The sequence below is a fragment of the Amblyomma maculatum genome, chromosome 1, assembly GCF_055883805.1.
Source record: "Amblyomma maculatum isolate TAMU_Amacu chromosome 1, ASM5588380v1, whole genome shotgun sequence".
NCBI lineage: Eukaryota > Metazoa > Arthropoda > Arachnida > Ixodida > Ixodidae > Amblyomma > Amblyomma maculatum.
Window position 1 is genome coordinate 161,774,200 of NC_139344.1, and position 19,284 is coordinate 161,793,483.

A 19,284-nucleotide genomic window follows, 5' to 3' on the forward strand; every position below is an offset into this window, starting at 1 on the left:
CTGTTTGAGAGAATTACAGTTATTTTCTGGTACCATGACCAATTTGTTCGTGAGATCATGGAAGATTTTTTATGCGGCTGGATGGTTAAAAATGCGTCAGTCAAACTTCAGTATGTTTAGCTGATAGGGAAATTGAAGTTTTGGCCGAATCAATGGGCTTTCAAGGGTAATCGGGAGTTGTTCTCTCGTGTCTTTCTTGAATAAACTGGTCGACATTTCTGGAGTCCTATAGCTTAAGTTGCTTTGGTGCGTTACACCGTATACAAACAAACAAACAAACAAGCAAGCAACCAACTTGCCCAACTTTCTGCTCTTCCATATAGGTATGCAAAAACATCTTCTTGAGTTTACAAACTCATTGGTATGTTCCCGCTTCATACACTCAAAATCATGGGCAGTAAAATTTCCCACTGAGTTAGTGTATTTCTCCTGGTTGACATGTTCCTAGATAACTTGATTTTCCAGCAACTGCATTCTAAATTTCGAAAAAATGTGGCCTTAGGATACATGAAGCAAACAACCGCACATGCAGCTTCTCTACAGTACCTTGGTGCAAGGCATCAAAGAAAGAGAGCAAGGCCCATATTCCGAGTTTGCGTCGTTATCGAAGTCGCTATCTCACGTGACCTCGAGTCATCTGAAACGCCGGAGCATGATGTTGCCACCTCTTCCGGTTCCGTAGTGGCAACACCCGGTTCCGGCGTTTTAACCAATCAGATGACTCGAGGTCACGAGATAGCGACACTACGATTAGTAGTAGTAAGTGGTTTTATTATTATGGAATAAAATAAAAATAATAAAGGAAGGAAAAGATTTTTGCCTGCCTTGGTATCTGCAAACTCAGAATACGGGCCCAAGTCAGCATATGAGAGGGGCATTCCCACAGTGACAGTTTAGGAGGAGAAACATAGTGGCTTCTTCACAGTGTCTCAGGGGCATAGGGGCAAAGCATTTGAGACCCGCAACTATGCACTTACGTACGAGCAGACCAGGTCTAAGGAACGCAACTTGAAGAGCAAGAATGCGGCAGTCAGCTGTCATGACGGCTTCTCTGCAGTTGATTGGTGTAAGGGGACGAAGCATCTGGAAACAACATGGGAGCAATCCTCGCATGGCATTGCTGTCAGCGCACTGGGTTTACAAAATCTATTTTGCCTAAAGGGCAACGCAAATGAACTAAAAAAAAGGAGCTCTTCATACCTTACGCCGAGGAACGCTAATGTACATTTTTATGAAGTGTCTTTGTACCTCACTCAACAGTCGCATTTTTCAGGCTAATACATTGCTTCTTCTGCATATTTAAAGAATGTATTGAGGAGGTTTTTATGTGTCATATAAGTATGTTATTTTATGGCTGAAAGCACTCGGGTGGGGGGGGGGGCCTATGCAAGTGCAACAAAACAAGTATAATCAGCATTCTTTGTTTGCATGCCCCATATCTTAAGTGATGATATTGTTTCCTGCAGCAAAGACTGGCCAGCGTAGTGGATGAGAGGCAGAAGGAGAATGTGAAAGCATTTGGTCAGGTTGTTGATGAGCCCTTGAAGAGAGCCCGTCGAATCATCCTTCTTTCTGCACCAAAGTACAGAACAGAGTTTGGTCTTCGTTCATATGTAAGTGCTGTTTTCTCTTGTGCTTTTGGAGAATTGATCAGAAAACTTGCTGGACTGATGCAGTCTAGCCAAATGCCAGTGCAATATTTTTCTTGTAAGTGCACTGGTAGAATTTTGTCACTTGTCCATCCTGGCATACTGTTGGTAGTACACTAGTTTATTGCTAACGGAGCTTCATACAAAATTCGAGCTTTGCCCTTAATTTTTCAGCTGTTTGTATAAAGCCAACAGCATGATCAGAGTGTCAAATGTACCATTAGTAGAGGCGGACATTGTACATAAATAAGAAAGGACCTGTTACAGAATATATAGAAAGAAACTTCAAATTTGGCACATTTTTAGGCTGTGTGCAGTTGCATTACCATTCCAGCCATTATTTAAACGTCTGAAGTTGTAGTTTTCTGGAACAATTACTTGATTATCCTGACTCCTTTTATGTTGCCTGCAGTTTGTATTATTGGCCACACTCGTTTACTTTGTGGAAAGTCTGTGGTGCTAGTTTGCACTTACAATATATCAGTTGTCCAAAGGCACAAAGAAAATGTTTCCAAGCCTAGGAAGTGTAGGTGGAAAGCTGAATAAAATGCAAAATGTCAAATCACATGAATAATCCTCTTTTTGCCAGTGTGTTGTAATGTGTGTACATTGTTGTACTGTTTCAGTCATTGCAGTGAATTTACATTGTGGCCCTAATAGTTTTAGTGGATGCTGTAACACATTTGTGCTCACATCTAGAAGCCTTGTTTATGGGCGGTACCCTTCTTTCCACAAATAGGCCTCTGCTTTCTTGCCTTGCTAGTTTAGAATTGACAGGGTGTTTAAAACATTTCCCGTTGCGACTGTTCTGTATATATAGCTGCACTGCTTGCCATCAGAGGTGCTGTGAATGGTAACACAGCATTACAAAGTGCTGCTGGTGATGATCTCATTACCAGTCAGCACACGCAGTGTCACTGTTGTCATTAGAATTATGAGGAAGTTCTAGCTTGTGGTGCATTTGGTGTTTTGTTTTTTTTAAGCGGAAGTTGCACAATGCCAGCCAGCTCGAGCCTTCATCCTCAGTGTCGGTGGGTGCCTGAAAGAGCGCCAACTCTGGCCTCTCAGAATGGAAGCTTGGGCGAGTTGGTGACGGTTCACTTGCCACAGATAAACAGACAGCAAGACAAACAGGACGAGTGCTAAATTACAACTTAACTTTTATTGCATGAATCCAGACAATGAAAGCACTTTCTTAACAAAGAAGAGATATAAAGCCATTGAATTATAAGAAGCAATCAAACAACATTATCGTTGAACAACATTCACAGATTAGCAGACATTGCATTTCTTTGTCAGATAAAAACACTGAGGCAGCACTGACGCACGTATCTTCTTTTTACGATGAGATATTGAACGCCTCTATAACTTCCCCAGTAAGCTGATCTTTGTGGCAATCAATGGCGAGATACCTTTTAAAATCCGGATAACAACCAGGACACTTCTTTTTTTTTTTCCATCTTCTTCTTTTTCGTTGATGTGATCAGCAAGATGTCCTTAAACACCATTCCTGACATCATTGTTATGTTCTCGCATCCTGTCATTAAGGCATCTGCCTGTCTGCCCTATATATTTCCAGCCACATTTCAATGGAATAGAACAGATTACATTCTTTTCACAGGTGACATATCGGTCGTTATGCTTCTTTTTATATTTTATGGCTTTTTTTAGGACAAGGGTTCACGTGTGTCACAGGTTTGATAACTTGTCAGGAGCAAAGAACACTAACTATACTTTCGCAAGGCTCATTGTTTCTTTAGATTGTGGGAAATGGTGTGCCAATATGGAATAACAGTCACTTTTTGTTGTTTTTCCTTTTCATTCTTTGGAATAGGCTCACTAGATTCCGCCTTTCCGAACTGAGATATTGTATGCTAAAGCAACTTCTGAGCGGTAGATACCAGAAGATAAGCCGGGTAACATGCTCCCTTTAGCCTACTGCACTGATTAAGAAAACTAGGTGCTGTGCGATGTGTACAAGACTTTTGAGCGCGTGGGAGAGGCATAAGTTAGCGATGGTACGTTCAACTATTCTTAAATGAGCCAAGTGGAACAAAAGGACCGGTTTTTTGCACCGTGGTTCATAGGATCAGCAGGTGTGACGTGACTGGAGGTGCAGTTTTATGTTCAGAAATTGAATAGATAGATATTCTAGCATCTCATGAGTTATAGTTAAAAGTAATAAGGCCACGCTAAAGCATTTTAAGATTTGTTGTACAGTGGCGTGAAAGTTCTGTCTGCTTACACACGTCAAAACCAAATAGTCTACGTACCCAAAAATTTTGACCACAGAGAAACCTCTCAGAATCTGAGCTAACTCTCTTGTATTGCTTATATTGCCTAATAGTGCTTATGTTGCCTGGTTTCATGCGATAATAGTTCACTTTTAAGTTAGCGCCCGTCCTATTTTTCTTGCTGTGTCTGTGTCTGTTTAGCGCTATGTGGAAAGTGAACTGGCCTCTTCTTTCATGTAGGAGGGTGACATTAGAATCAGCCTGCTATGATATTTAAATTCACGTTACCCCTATACCATGCAGGCGCGTTCATAACAGGCATGAAAGTGGGTTCTGCATAGAATTCCGGTGAACTTTGGCGTTTTCAACAAAACGCTGGTTGTGTTCGTTGCGCCGCTCGGTCGTTTGCAGCCAAAGCTTTTGCTCCACATTCGCTTCAGGCAGGCAATAGCTGGCAGCTGACATGGCCGAGCACTAACTGGCCGTACGATTGCCTGACATTACTTTTGCCAACTCGGGTCGCTCCTTTCAGAACCAGCCTGCCAGAACCCTTTGCATTCCTGTTGCCCTTAGGACACTCGGGCACATCCATACAGCTTGGTTAAAGCGAGACTTTATATATGGGCTGGTAGCTTGCGCTCTCGCATCATACCTTTAAAAGCTGATCTTGAGTGTCCCCAATAATGTTTTGAAGCGCAAGCTTCACAAAACCACAAATTAAACCACTGCTTAACGGCGTATTTAATCACAAGCTTGGCCACAGGCGTAGCCAGGCAAAAGAAGCTTCCGCTTCCATCCAAGTTTAACCAGAGCTAAACCACAGGTAATTTTTTTGAAGCCAAAGCTTTACTGTGCCATCTATCGGCCAAGGCCAACTTGTCCGGCCTCTTGACCTTCAATGAGCAAGAGGTCATAGTGTGGCTGTATATATTAACAAATGGTACCATCTATGGTGTACCACCACTTGGCCTGTGACATTTAGCAGTAGATACAGCATCACATGTTCCCTCTTGTAGTTGACGGCATCCTCAACTCCATAATTCAGCAATTTGATAACTGCAAAACCATGTCTGCCCATGCCTAAACCTAGGCCTAACCAAAGCAAAACCATGCTTTTACCTCGCCTAACTAGGTTTAGCAGGGTTAAACCTCTGCCATTTTTTGGATGCCTTGTATGTAAACTACACTGACAATTGCTTCGCTGATCTTCCATCTCTAAAGCCTTAGATGCTGTCTTACATTTAATTGTGTGCTGGTGCAGATTATGCAGGTGTGCCTTCTGCAGCTGGAAGATGGAAAAGCCAAGCATTGGCAAAGAGACCTCAAAGAAAGCATAATTGTGGACTTCATGCATGGAGATCCTGAACTTTCCAGTGCCTTGGCTAGTGTGAGGGGACCGTGGTCGAGCATCCTGGGCTTCCTTCTTTGGTTTTTTTCACTGTTTGGAGTTGTCCTGTAGAATGTTTGGCTACTTTGCTTCCAGGAAGCGTTGAGACCAACTCTTCTTGAGCTTAGACACTGCTGTGATATTTCCTCAAATTTAGAAGCAAAGTGTGTAGCCATACTCCCTTTGCATGCTATTTTTGAAGGGTACCAAGTATTTAATGCCAAAGTTTTCACTGTTTGGAGTTGTCCTGTAGACTGTTTGGCTACTTTGCTGCCAGGAAGCATTAAGGCCAAATTTGCAGTATAATTTTAGCTGTAGTGCTTGCATATCTTTACTCTTTGAAGCAGATTCAAATTTGTTGAAGAGTATTTATTTCAACTAACAAGCCTTCCTTTTTTTCTGGCACTGATATCTGCAATATCTGCTGAATTGCTTCATTGTTGTTTTTATGCAAGACATGATCAATAAATGTTCTTTTTATAGCACTTGCCATTTTGGTCATGTTTAATTACTGCTCGCAATTCTTAAAGTGAAAGGGACTGTAGGCATGCACATGTGCATAGCAATATCTGCATACTTTTGCAGCAGTTTTAAGCTGCCCTTACAAAGATTTTCAAAGAGATCATCAAAGGCAGGCTTAAAAAAAAAAGTGAGACCAGCTCTTACACATATAAATAACTCGTAAGGTGTTTCCTGCAGAAATAAATCAGTTTTACTTCTTTTCTGCCACGCGGCGAAGGCTCAGTGGTTAGAGTGTTTAACTGCGGAGCCCAAGGACATGGGTTCAATCCCAGCTGCAGTGGCTACATTTCAGTGGAAACAAAGTGCAAGGCACACATGTATTGTGCAGTATCAGGGCATGTTAAATATCCCCAGATAGTTGAAATCAATCCAGAGCCCTCCACTACAGCATTCCTTTTAGCCCATGTTGCTCTGGGACATTAAATTCTACAGAAAGCATTTACTTGTTTCCTACACGAATTTTCGCTCATTTAGCACTTCAAATCATAAATTATCAGTTCTGATAAGTTTTAGATGGCAGATTGGCCTTTCATAGCAGCAGCAGCCAAATATTTTTTTTTTTTGTATGTGCACCACTGTAAAGGCCTTTTAGTATACTAATAGCTTTGACTTTCATGTAGGCATGCTTTAATTTTAGGAACTAAAAAAAAAAAAAAAAAGCATAGGCACAGTGCCTCAAGTTGTAGTGGCATCAACATGGTTAACTTCTCCGGTTTCAATGAGCAAAACTGTAGTTTGTTTTTACACAGTGAAAAAAACATCACGAATGAATGAGTGAAGTTATGTTTATGGCCTGTATTGGGCATCTGAAAAGCAATGTATACTTAGCATGCTCGAGTTTCATGAAGAGCCAACAGGGTATATTGATATAAAATTGATTTGTTTACTTCTGAAGAAATTACTTTGCGACAAGTTGCTGTGTTGCATTCTTGTAACGCTTCCTTTATATAACATGCAGCTGCAAGCATAAAATGTAGAAGGGACAAGTGAGGAGAAAAAGTTTGCCTGTTCCTGCATTCTAACAACAAAGTTGTTGCTTTCCCTGAAAACTGAACTTTATAAGCTAGGAAAGGCCAGGAACCCTCCTTTTTCACAAGGTGTGGCACCCTCTGAGGAGTGGTTGAAAATGCTACTGGTTAAAGACGTGCTTGGAACACTCAGCCGGCTACAAAATGGCGATGTGCCTACTTGACAGCTACTGCCATCTGTCAAATACGCCAGTCACGAATGGACCGTGCATGGCCTCCAAGACCAGCTCCGGCTGCGCCGCTCGCGGAGGTCAAGAACTGCGCATGTGCAGCTGGGGCTAAGTGTTCATTTTCAACGAGGGGAGGGGCGCGCATGCATAGAGTGGCCTTGTAAAAAGAGGCAGATTGAAGCACAGGTGTCTCCAGCATGGGCCGATTTCACAAGTGAACTGCAGTATGCCAGCTTAGTTTTTTAGCATGGACCCAGAGGCTAGGCTACATACACTGCTGTTAATTTCAAAATGGTAATCAAGTACCGTTTGGTATAGACATTGCGAGCTCTAATCAAATGACTTGAGAATGTTTAATACAAGTTTCTCAGTAAGTAATGAGTTGTTCGCTGTTGGACAAACATCAGCATGGCCAGAAAGGGCCGCAAAATCGATATTTCTAAGAACAAATATTGGATAGAGTTCTCCTCAATGTCAAATGATTACGCAAACTGCTGCATATATTGGACACCTGGTTGAAAGGACAGCCTGAAACGAACTGCGAGTACTGCAATATTCCACTCATGGCAGTTCTCAGCCATGCAATGGAGTAACTAACAATATTCAGGTCCCTAACTGATCAGCATATATTGCCCATTTTCATTAATGTGCAATGACTTGAAGCTAGTAATCTCTGTGATGAACTAAGCAAATGCTGATAATGTACCTTCTAGTTCCTTTGAATCTTGCCTTGTGGAATCTGGCAATATCAGTGTTATCTACTCTGTGATCAAAATTGTTTCACTTTGAAAACTGGTTTTTGTGGCAAAGAGAAAAAAAAATCACATTTCTAAATATGAAAGATCAGGTGGAACTTTTAAACCTGTTTCAATCAATTAGAGCATCTTATGACGTTAGTCACAAAATTACTTTGACTCATGCCTACTACCTAGATAAACCTGTTTGGCCTGATTTACTATGCCCTGTAATCAAGCTTGCTTTACATTTGTAGCCAAGCATAAAATATAACCAGATGCACCCATAATGCACCCACTGCAGCAAACATGCTCGGAAAACCATTAGGCCAGCCACATACTACTACTCCTTGACACCCATACAAAACTTATTAAATTAAAACAGACAGTGAGCCCAGACTTTAGTGAGCTAACAGAACTAATTTTCAAGCAATATAGCCTAGGTTAATGTACATCTTTCTAATGGTTGTGTGCTGGTTTAGAGTGTTTTTGCACTTGAAACTTAAAGGCTTTCTTAGTTTTCACATCTGCGGGCACGACTCGTTTCAGTTTTGAACCCCATGAAACACGCAGCTATTGCTCTCATCCCCAAAAATTCACAGCAAGTTACTACACTCATCAGTTACAGCAGCACTAACTTGTATCCAAATTCTGTCTCAATGCAACATCTGACCTGTCCATAATTGCTATCCATATTTATTTTATCCAGACATTATTCAACTGCAAGTACTTCCATGCAACTTTTTTCAATTGCTGGTGATTGCGCTTTCACATTTTGCATGTTGGCTGCAGTGTCCTATGTGTTCATAATTTCTTGCAAAATATTGGGTGCTTAACTTGCTGTGTTGAAATACTAAAACACAACTCAAGGACAAAGTGACAAATGCCCCTCTCAGAGGAGGCCCTCCAGCCATTAGTGTCAAACTATTTGCAATCCACCTGGCCCGCTAGTGTGACTGGATGCAGGACAAGTGGCTCCTCCTCTTCCTTTGAGAGTCATGTCTGCTCATCCAATACTAGACTGCGGAGCCTATAAAGAATTTCCGGCTTTTGCAGCACTTTGGCAGCCAGCTTAATAATTATCGGTCGCTTTTTACAAGGTTTTGCTACTTCACACAACCACCAATGTACAAGTCAACAAGTTCGAACAAAAAGTAGCATAGCGAACATGTCATTTCTTTAATGCTGTACCACACAGTATCTAAGCTTGGATTTTACAATGTTGCACATGCGTGCATTGTCACTCGGCCATGTATGGCACATAGAATGGGAGCTAACATTTCGCGGCAGTATTTTCCAGGAATAGATATTTGCACACACCCAATTTTATCCATGGACTGATGGCACTGTACGCTGAAAATGAATGCAGCAGTCGCCATTAGCAACACTACTCTGCTAATGAAATGGGACACCGGAAAGTAGGACACAATTATGTACAATTTATTCAACGCCCATGTAAAAAAAAAAAAGCCCTTCAAACATAACTTAAGTTATAAGTTGAGTTTGTACACAGGATGAGGATGGCAAACAAGTCCAGAGAACACAGCCATCCAAAGGGTAGGAGGGAACATGGCCAAATGATGACACTTGTGATCGTTAACAAATGAGCGATGAGAGTTGCCATCCACCCTCTGGAAGTCTTTTTTACAGTTCATCCTTTGTAGAGTCATCCTTGTCCGTTGGTGGTGGAGTGCCACCAGAGTAGAGTTTTGCCACAATGGGTTGAACAACTTCTTCCAATGACTTCTTCTGTGCCTTGAGTTGATCAGCATCAGCATCAGAGTTCTGTTCCAACCATTTGATGGTCTCGTCAACAGCCTCCTTAATTTTTGTCTTCTCCTTGTCATCCAGCTTGGCACCAAGCTTCTCCTTGTCTTCAACTTGGTTCTTGAGTGAATATGCGTAGGACTCCAGTTCATTGCGAGCCTCAACTTTTTCCTTCACCTTCTTATCCTCATCAGCAAACTTCTCTGCATCCTTCACCATCCTTTCAATGTCTTCAGGGGTCAGCCTGTTCTGGTCATTGCTGATGACAATCTTCTGCTTGTTGCCTGTACCCTTATCCTCTGCACTTACTTTCAGAATACCATTGACATCAATCTCAAAGGTAACCTCAATCTGAGGCACACCACGTGGTGCTGGAGGAATGCCAGTCAGATCGAACCTGCCCAGTTGGTGGTTGTCCTTGGTCATCGGTCGCTCTCCTTCGTAGACTTGGATGGTCACAGTAGACTGGTCATCAGAAGCTGTAGAGAAAATCTGGGACTTCTTGGTGGGAATGACAGTGTTGCGAGGGATGAGCTTCGTCATTACTCCACCAACAGTCTCTATGCCAAGCGTGAGTGGGTTGACATCAAGGAGCACAAGGTCACCAGTGTCTTCCTCTCCTCCAAGGACGCCAGCCTGCACAGCAGCACCATAAGCTACAGCTTCATCGGGGTTGATTCCTCGGGTGGGCTCTTTGCCATTGAAGAACTCCTTCACCAGCTGCTGCACCTTGGGGATCCTGGTAGAGCCACCGACTAGCACTATCTCATCAACATCGCTCTTCTTCAGGTCACCATCCTCAAGCACTTTCTGGACTGGCTTCATGGTTGAACGGAAAAGGTCCATGTTCAGCTCTTCAAACTTGGCTCGGGTCAAAGTCTCACTGAAATCTTCTCCATCAAAGAAGGACTCTATTTCAATTCTAGCTTGGTGGGCAGTAGACAAGGTACGCTTCGCCTTTTCAACCTCACGACGCAGCTTTTGCACAGCACGGTTGTCCTTGCGCACATCCTTGCCAGTTTTCTTCTTGTACAGCTTGATGAAGTGTTCCATTACGCGCTGGTCAAAGTCTTCTCCACCTGTGCCCAGGAAAGGAGGCATAGCATAAAGTAAGAGGAGGAACAAATGACACGGCACCTTAATGATGCTAGCAACACCAATGAATAACCGCTGTTGAGAATATGAAAAAAAAAAAAAAAAAAAAGGGGTACTTGCCAAGATGAGTGTCACCATTGGTAGACACGACTTCGAAGACTCCATTGTCGATGGTAAGGAGAGAAACATCAAAGGTTCCGCCACCCAAGTCGAAAACCAGGATGTTTTTCTCGCCCTCTTTCTTGTCAAGACCATAGGCAATAGCAGCAGCTGTGGGTTCATTGATGATTCTCATGACATTAAGGCCAGCAATGGTTCCAGCATCCTTAGTTGCCTGGCGCTGAGCATCATTGAAGTAGGCTGGTACAGTCACAACAGCATGGGTTACTTTCTTGCCAAGATAGGCTTCTGCAGTTTCCTTCATTTTTGACAAGACCATGGCAGAGATCTCCTCAGGAGCAAATACTTTCTCATCTTTGCCAGAGGCCTTCACCTGGAAATGAAAAAAGAAAGCAATGTTTGCAATTAGGGACAATTGGAAAAGGCTGGCTTCGTTGAGACCGGAATGGCATGGAATATGCTAAACCCACAGCATGGATAGGCAAACAAATTTTGAGTACACAGTACAGGAGGACGTAAGGTACTTACCACAATATGAGGTTTGCCATTCTTTTCCTTCACAATAAAAGGGAAGTACTTGACATCATGCTGAACAGATGGGTCAGTCCAGTCACGGCCAATGAGTCGCTTCGCATCAAAAACTGTGTTCTCAGGATTGCTTGTAAGCTGGTTCTTTGCTGCATCGCCGATGAGACGTTCTCCCTCAGCAGTGAAGGCGACATATGAAGGAGTGATACGGTTTCCTTGATCGTTGGCAATAATTTCTACTCGCCCATTCTTGAAGACGCCAACACTAAAAACGAAACAAAAGCACATTACCGCGTTTTCGAAACATCAAAGATTAAAACCGGCGAACTTTTCGGCATAAATGTTGCCATACCTGACATGCAGGAAATTAAAGCTCTTACCATGAATATGTTGTCCCAAGATCAATGCCAATGACAGTGCCAACATTTTCCTTGTCTTTCGCAGCGTCGGCGTCTTTCTTCGCAGATACAACGGCAGCAACCAGGAGCGCTGCCGTTAGGCAAAAGGAAAATTTGTGCATCTTGGTGCGCACCTGCGAATGACCAGGGAAGCAATTAATACGGCGCCAACACACCAAACTGGCTATGCGGGCAAGGTCACCATCGGTCACGCACCCCAGTCTAAGTCATATGCCAGCAAGTCAAGAGAACGTGGCGAAATAGCACCCTAAATGCTGCTCACAAGTCCCATCGTAGGAAATGAGCTGTGCTTGGACGCATCGAGTCTTAGCACAGCCCACTAGATCTCGAAAAACCCGGCGTACACGTCAGCCTTCACAAATGTACGGCAGAATGGCAAACTTGCGCCTTGACACTACAAAATCTGTTCACGCATTTTAGCACTGTTACGTTATGCTGAGAGTTTCGATTACAAATGCCCCCAAAGCAAACAGCACATTTGAGATGCAAACAAGATGGCTTTCTGAGTATACAGGAGGCTATGCTTTCAGATTCAAGTCCACGTCACCGTATGCAGTGCACTTGGAACTGATGCCTCCAGTTTTTACAAATCCACAACGCAAGGTAATAACGGCCCGATGTAAAGAACCTCCGCCAACAAGATTAGGATATATGCGAGCTAGAAATTCGAAGTCGATTCTGAAGTCTACGGCCCCGGCGTACCACCTCGCCGCATCTACCTGCAAGGGCGGCAATTCGAGCAAAGCAACAGAATATAACCCGTCTAACATACTGGAAGAAGGCAGCAGAGCAGGAAAGGCGGCAATTCGAGCAAAGCAACAAAATATAACCCGTCTAGCATATTGGAAGAAGGCAGCAGAGCAGGGAACAGAACAGGGAAAGGAACAGAGCGTTGTCCTTGTGTCTGTGTGTGCTTCTGTTCCGTTCCCTGCTCTGCTGCCTTCTTCCAAGATGTTAAACCAACTAGCTCTGCTGCCTTCTTCCAAGATATTAAACCAACTAGCTCAACGTTCTACTGTATTCTAACTCGTCTAGCAGCGTAGAACCTCGGGAAGCACTACATCGAGAAATACGTACTCACGACTCCCAACAGAAACTCCAGATGAGCACTAACAACAGAACTTCAGAACAGCCGGCAGGACTCTGCTATAGCTAACAGCTCCAAAACAACTCGAATCACGCCGAACAACTGACAGACACCACTTGCCAGGCAGGCATGGTATAAGTGGTGGCTCCTCGTCGTGGCGTTACCGCATTGGTCAGTCGAGGATAGACCAAGCTTCTTCATTGGTCGAAACCAAGGCACGTGGTACGCCCAACAAACGACACGTTGCTTTCACATTCATGATTGTACGAGAAAGCGCTAGAAACGCGCCGGTTGGAGCCAGCGACACGTAGCTTGTCGCGACTTTTATTTTTTATTTTTTTTTTCGCAAAAGAAAAAATAAAGGGGGGGGGGGAGGGGGGATTAGAGAATTAGCTGGCACGAGATATGATAGATACAAGGTCAATGATAGATACTGAGGAGGAACCCAAAGTGCTAAAGTCCGGCTGCAAACAAGCTCGCAATGTTAAATCTTTGCAGTTTCATTTGTTTTTTTTTTTTATTATTTCAGACTCCCTCTCATACTCGCGACAACGCGAAGGGCATTGCATAGCCACATGCATCTGAATTCGCTGCACTGATGCTAGTGGCAACTACAGTCAACATCCAAATCGAGGAAACGCGAGTGGAAGGAGTGGAAGCGTGGAAGCCCCGCGTGGAAGTGCGGAAAGCACTCGAACGTTCTCGCAAAAAACTGAAGGGCTGAGGGGAGGGGGCGTAGTGTCGGTAATGTGGTAATGTTCCGAAAACCGAAACTTGCGTTGCGTCACATTCTTCAGGTCACAGGTCTGATAAAAAAAACTGTACAAGCGCCATGCTGTGCTAACAATATACTTTTCTAATTAAGAAAAGTTGTTGCTCAACTTAACACGTTGCTGGGCTGTTTCCTGTTTTGACATTAATAGCGGACAGAATCGTAGCCTATCCAGATTTGAAGTCAATGGCCGCCAAAGGGAGTAGTACACGGATGGTACCATGGATGGTAGTACATGTGATGATACACGTAGCATTTTGGTGTTCGGTGTTCGCTTTTGGAGGTAAGCAGCAGTTATTTTTGGGCTCGTTGGTGTGTCCCTTGTTAAGCCTGTCGTCCTTTGTCTTATTTTTGAGCAAGTTTTCATTACTACTACTGCGTTACTTTTTTTCAACATTGGAACAAGAAAACAGCGCTGTCCCTGCACAGTTTCCTTGTTCCGATCGAACGGATCGTATCATGCCGGGTAACAACGCAGTCTTATGAAAATTTTGAAATTGAGGTAGTTCATCGTCTGCATACATACAGCGCTTCGTACTGTCTGATAAGTTGCATCAGGGTCATTCTACGCGAAAGGAAACGCGCTAAATTTTGACTCTTTTTTTTTTTTCGTCTGCTTCCCACCTGATGACGAGAGCAGACATTGCTTCTTCTGTGTCGTCTGCAGCCTTCAAAATTATTTGCCCACAAAAACAGAAATAAATAATAGCTTGTTTTCCTTGGCTTCGAGGATTGCCGGCTCCTTTACAAACCATTCGGAAAACAGACGATACTTTTGAAACTCGGAGCATGTGCCGTCTGCTCCGATGAGCGAGATTCCTATGATGCACCGGAGACGGAGGACGGCGACAGTGAGGTGGTACCCCCTGCCATGCACAGGTATTGCAGTTTATGTATATCCGGAATTCATTTCTTGTTATGATGAAAATAGTAACTGATTGTATTACACATTATCGTTTAGCACTTGACGAAATGTACTGATGAAGCTAGCGCACAGGCAAGCATACAGCTAGGCTGTGTAGTCTGAGCTGAGTTGGGGTTCTGTAGCAGTGAAAATAGAAAAAAGGCTGTGGCTAAAGGTACGTCGGACGGACCCGATCGATGGTCTTAAAGGTACGTCCGACGGACCCGGTGCGTTTTTCTTCAGAATACGTCGAACGGATCCGGGAAATATTTTTCAGAGGTACGGCGGACGGACCCGATCGGTGGGGTTCGTCTGACGGGTCCCTTGGGATCCGTCGGGAAAGCCGGACGGATCTGAGATCCCTAGATGTGGTTGTAGCCTGGTAGCAACAACTTGGTAGCCATATGTAGACAAATCGAAGTTGGTACGAGGTGTGCGAGGTATGCACTACATACCATGCGTGAAATGTGAAATTACAAAGAAGTGTGCCTAGAATGGGTGATATACTACGTGATGGCATGATGATAGGTTTACGTGTGTTGGACCGCGGCAGGGTGGCAAGCACGACCAGAGCGCAAGCGCATGTAATCGCTGTGTTGACGGCCAGCCCGCGGCCCGCACGCCCGCTCATTTGGTCCTCGTTATCATGTGGATTAACGTCTACGACGGTCGTTATGTAGTTATGATTCTTCACAGTTTTCTCACTTCCATCTGTGATGAGATGCGTCACGTAACGCACCACTTTCTGTTCGCATTGAGGTTTGGTGCTGCAAGTTCTACGTAGTACATATACAAGCGGCGCTGAAAAAGCTGGGTACCGCCGGTGTGTCTCTAGCCCAAGCATCGCGTCATTCGTGTTTGTTGTACTACTGGAGGTGTGGTTTGTGCTTACCGTGAGATGCTGCGATGTACGGATTACGTCCTACTAGAGTGCTGTGTGAGACTACGAGAGTGCGCCGATGTCTGGACGGACATCAGTGTGTCCGTTTATGATCGGCGATGTTCCACGTGCATGTCAGTGTTTATTAGGTGCATTGGTAATTTATTTACACGCGCTGTACAACAGTCAGACGAAAATAAGTCGGCGACAATTTGTTATCAGACTGCACTGCAGAGCTCAAAACTCGGAAAATGGGAATGCACATGATGCAGTTTTCGCGAGTGGACTGAAAAATAAGTGCCCAACCCACACCGCCGAGATGCGCATTGCTACAGGTGAAATTGTTCAGGTTTCTTTAAAATAGCTACCTGGCACAGCACCTTCCTAAATGTTCAGGCTTTGTACTATTGTTGAAGGCCACTTTAATAAAGGAACGAATATGCTTTATGTGTTAATGACTAGTGCTTCTTCAATATATTATGTTGTTTTTTTTTTTTTTCGTTTTTCCTTAGTTTTTCATGCTAGACAAACACAAATGGTACAGGTGAAATTGTTCAGGTTTCTGTAAAATAGCTACCTGACACAGCACCTTCCTAAATGTTCAGGCTTTGTACTATTGTTGAAGGCCACTTTAATAAAGGAACGAATATGCTTTATGTGTTAATGACTAGTGCTTCTTCAATATATTATGTTCGTTTTTTTTTTCGTTTTTCTTTAGTTTTTCATGCTAGACAAACACAAATGGTACAGGTGAAATTGTTCAGGTTTCTGTAAAATAGCTACCTGACACAGCACCTTCCTAAATGTTCAGGCTTTGTACTATTGTTGAAGGCCACTTTAATAAAGGAACGAATATGCTTTATGTGTTAATGACTAGTGCTTTTTCAATATATTATGTTCGTTTTTTTTTTCGTTTTTCCTTAGTTTTTCATGCTAGACAAACACAAATGGTACACTTGTCAGTCCAAAGCTGAACATGAATATCTGCCATGCATGTGACAGCTTTAATGCTAGAAAGGTTGACGTTGATAGCATGTACGTACACGCTGCGACATCTCAGCGGCACGTTCGGCTACTTGCCCCAAGGTCGTGATGTTTAATGTCAGTGATGGCAGTCGCACTATGGTGCAGGTGAAATGCAAATGCATCTGTTTCCTGCCAGATGTCAACGCAAAGTACAAAGCTCGGGCAGTCAAATTAATCTGGAGTTCTCCACTATAGTATTCTTCATAGCTACATATGTCACTTTAGGATTTGAAATCCTACATGCCACAGGTAGGATGTGTTGTTTTTTAGATTTTGTAACCTCTCATCTATGTTTTGCAACATTTGGCAAATTTTAGTTCTCAAACAGTTGTTAAAGATGAAACCGAAGCAGTTCTTGGCATGGTTTCCTGCTTAGATTAATTTGCTAATGGCAGTTCTTTGAAACTTGCATCAATGCTGAACAGTTCAAATAGCAGGTAGTTGAATTACAGGAGTGATGTGGATCATGCATTTCAGTTCTGACAAATGGAAAGTAACGGTCCCCTTCTTGCATCCATAGGTGCCCTTAGACAAATACATACTTGGGTGTGTGATTGTGATACATATCAAGGGTCGACAGAAGGCCATGTGGAGCCAGTGTGGTATTCTTCATGAAGGCTAAAATAAAATTGTACTACAGCTGCTGTACCATGCAGAAAAAAATTGGTCATTTAGTGTGTGATTAACTGACCATGAATAGCATCTTACTCAGAGTATGATGTGGTATGTAATATCTGGTTTAGCATCCCAAAACAACTACGGCTATGAGGAACACAATAGTTGAGGGCTCCAGTATAATTTCGACCACCTGGAGTTTTTTTACATGCACTGACACCGTACGGTGCATGACGGCCTATTGTTTCGCCTCTATTGAAATGCCCCTGCTGTGGCTGGAACCAAATGTGCATCTATGGGTTCAGCAGCCGAGCACTCTAACTACTGAGCCAGCACAACGGGGCCAAGTATCAAAATGCATGCCATTATATTTCCTTCTAGCATGTGGTTTCCTTCACAGAACTAATGTATACAAGGAAAAGTAAATAGCAAGAAAACACTAGTTTTATTGCACATTATATTCACATTTCAGCAAACATTCTCTAGGAAGAAATTTCTCGTAATGTTTGCATGGAAACCATGAACATCTTACAAAAACAAAACAATGCACTTACTGCACTCCAATTGTTAATGGGCAAGGTTGCATCTATGCTACTACACTGCACTTATCACAAAACCACAAGCCCCATCTGCTCTGGCCAATCACTTGAAACTAACGGAGACAGATGTTGCACACCACAGACTGGTCGTCTCGCAACATATCTCTGCATACATTGCATTTCAATTTCATGCCTTTCCACTTAGCTTCAACTGTTGCCAGCATTACTAGTCACCCATCTTTTCTAAAATTCCTTTTAACACTGTTGGGATCAGCATCCTTGTTAACGATGGTCTCTGGCATTCTCGATGCTATCATTTTCACATCTTCCTCACCTGGAAGAACGAAGAAAATGACAAGCTTTGAGCAGACAAAAAATTAGGGAGTTAATCTCCACCTGTAAGGGTATGATGCGCCAGCATTAATGGCTCTTGTCTGCAGATCCCACTGTGGATTCCCGTTAATTTACATGCTCTTTGCTACAAACTTAATTACTAATTCCTTAATCCATGTCTCTGTCATCTCAGACATACTCATTAGCATACGGTCATAGGCTGCCCTGTTATGTGATAGACAACCTAACATAGACCTCTGTAAGCCTCACATTGACCAAACTGTACAAACATGCCTGGCCTAGGAGCAACCTTTCTTAGTCGGAGCTGAAACGTCCCAGAACATATTTCAAATATAACTTTGTAAGCCTGACTTAACAGTTCCTGCCATGTCGTGTGGCCTCGTGACATTTGGCTCTTGGCACTTTTGGCTTGTGCACAGGGTCCATCTGTTAAATACTAATTAACATGCATGAAAAATACATTTTCACACAAACTGGTGGCAAATGGTCAAGTGGTGCACTGCAGATTCTGAAATGTATACCTATGCAAGGATGGCATTATCACATAACATGATCAAGAGTTCTGTCAGTACCTGCAGTTACATGGCATTTCAATGCCCATTAAAGGACCACCTCAGACAATGGTTGTTACCAGAAGACCTGTTCTAACAGCGTACCGACACCATTCCACTGAGCGATGGACATGTATATGCATACCCTAAATAGCTCATGATTGTGGACCTCATTTATTTCTGTGACTTCCAAGGAGTTCCTGTCGTCAGAAACCCTACGCTTTATGAAATCGGGACAGCTGTCTTGAAAGGTGATGAAAAGAAATAACCAGGTTACCTTGCCACAATGCTAAATTACAGAGGGTGAATATGCTGCATGAAGACATTAAGAAGCTTATACAAAGAAAAGTGAGAGTGAAATGGCAGAATTTTTGAAACATTGAAATAAACTACAAACTATACTTTGTAGAACCTGTCATCTAGGAATGGAAATCATGCAGCCATCAAAAACACAACAATGAGGACATTTTAGGTCATCTTCACAAAACAGATACCCACACCTCACACACAGCTTCATATTATGAAAGAGGACAAACCAATATACAAGGAGTGTGGAGATGAACTAACAATAAACCATATCTTACTTACACGTACGCCAGAGTCAAGAAAATAAGAGGAAAACATTTTGTACAATTTGCAACAGGTCTCTTTCCATCCCAGCATGATCCTAGGAGAGATGTGCAATTTTCCTGCATTTTTGGTTTCCTAAGATGTTCCTAAACAAGCTACATCCTAAAGAATATTTTAGTCATTACACACAAAATAAATACATTAAACCCTGTTCTTGGTGCATGGCAGTATTAGTCGCTTATGCACCATAAAAATCAACAACGCTGTAAGGCATACCTTGGTTAGCTATGTTATATGAGACAAGCTTTCGGTCTGGTGTGGTCCTTATTCACG

General features: G+C 43.0%; 3 protein-coding genes across 10 annotated transcripts in view; 2 read left to right on the forward strand and 1 right to left on the reverse strand.

Moving 5' to 3' along the window:
- LOC146204761 (uncharacterized) overlaps nucleotides 1-5,760 on the forward strand; it is a 92,003-nt gene extending 86,243 nt beyond the window's left edge. For all 5 annotated transcript variants that reach the window (XM_084589467.1, XM_084589466.1, XM_084589465.1 and 2 more), the window contains 2 exons: nucleotides 1,467-1,613; nucleotides 5,145-5,760. In XM_084589467.1, coding sequence (XP_084445593.1) covers nucleotides 1,467-1,613; nucleotides 5,145-5,342 — 345 coding nt within the window. In that variant the 3' untranslated portion in view covers nucleotides 5,343-5,760. The remainder of the gene's footprint in view (nucleotides 1-1,466; nucleotides 1,614-5,144) is intronic.
- A 3,383-nt stretch (nucleotides 5,761-9,143) lies between these two features.
- On the reverse strand, nucleotides 9,144-12,886 carry Hsc70-3 (heat shock protein 70 cognate 3). 2 transcript variants are annotated; one of them, XM_084589469.1, is made up of 5 exons: nucleotides 12,735-12,886; nucleotides 11,615-11,766; nucleotides 11,235-11,499; nucleotides 10,707-11,079; nucleotides 9,144-10,570 (listed from the first exon to the last, which is right to left on the reverse strand). In XM_084589469.1, the coding sequence occupies exons 2-5, from the start codon at nucleotides 11,752-11,754 to the stop codon at nucleotides 9,369-9,371; spliced, it is 1,980 nt and encodes a 659-aa protein (XP_084445595.1). In that variant the 5' UTR covers nucleotides 11,755-11,766; nucleotides 12,735-12,886; the 3' UTR covers nucleotides 9,144-9,368. The 2 variants fall into 2 exon arrangements, with proteins under 2 accessions (XP_084445595.1, XP_084445594.1); XM_084589468.1 differs by having other exon boundaries at nucleotides 12,731-12,886.
- A 636-nt stretch (nucleotides 12,887-13,522) lies between these two features.
- The window catches only part of LOC146204763 (uncharacterized), a 57,579-nt gene continuing 51,817 nt past the window's right edge, over nucleotides 13,523-19,284 (forward strand). The window contains exons 1-2 of one of the 3 annotated variants that reach the window (XM_084589474.1): nucleotides 13,523-13,795; nucleotides 14,243-14,391. The gene's annotated coding sequence lies outside the window, so the exon portion shown is untranslated. The remainder of the gene's footprint in view (nucleotides 13,796-14,242; nucleotides 14,392-19,284) is intronic. The other 2 variants (XM_084589471.1, XM_084589472.1) reach the window with 2 other exon arrangements.

Coding starts and splice junctions, on each gene's coding strand:
- Hsc70-3 (XM_084589469.1), bottom strand. CDS start 11,754: ATGCACAAATTTTCCTTTTGCCTAACGGCAGCGCTCCTGGTTGCTGCC. Junction 11,500..11,614: donor CTTGGGACAACATATTCATG/GTAAGAGCTTTA, acceptor TTTCGTTTTTAG/TGTTGGCGTCTTCAAGAATG. Junction 10,571..10,706: donor CAATGGTGACACTCATCTTG/GCAAGTACCCCT, acceptor TCCTGGGCACAG/GTGGAGAAGACTTTGACCAG.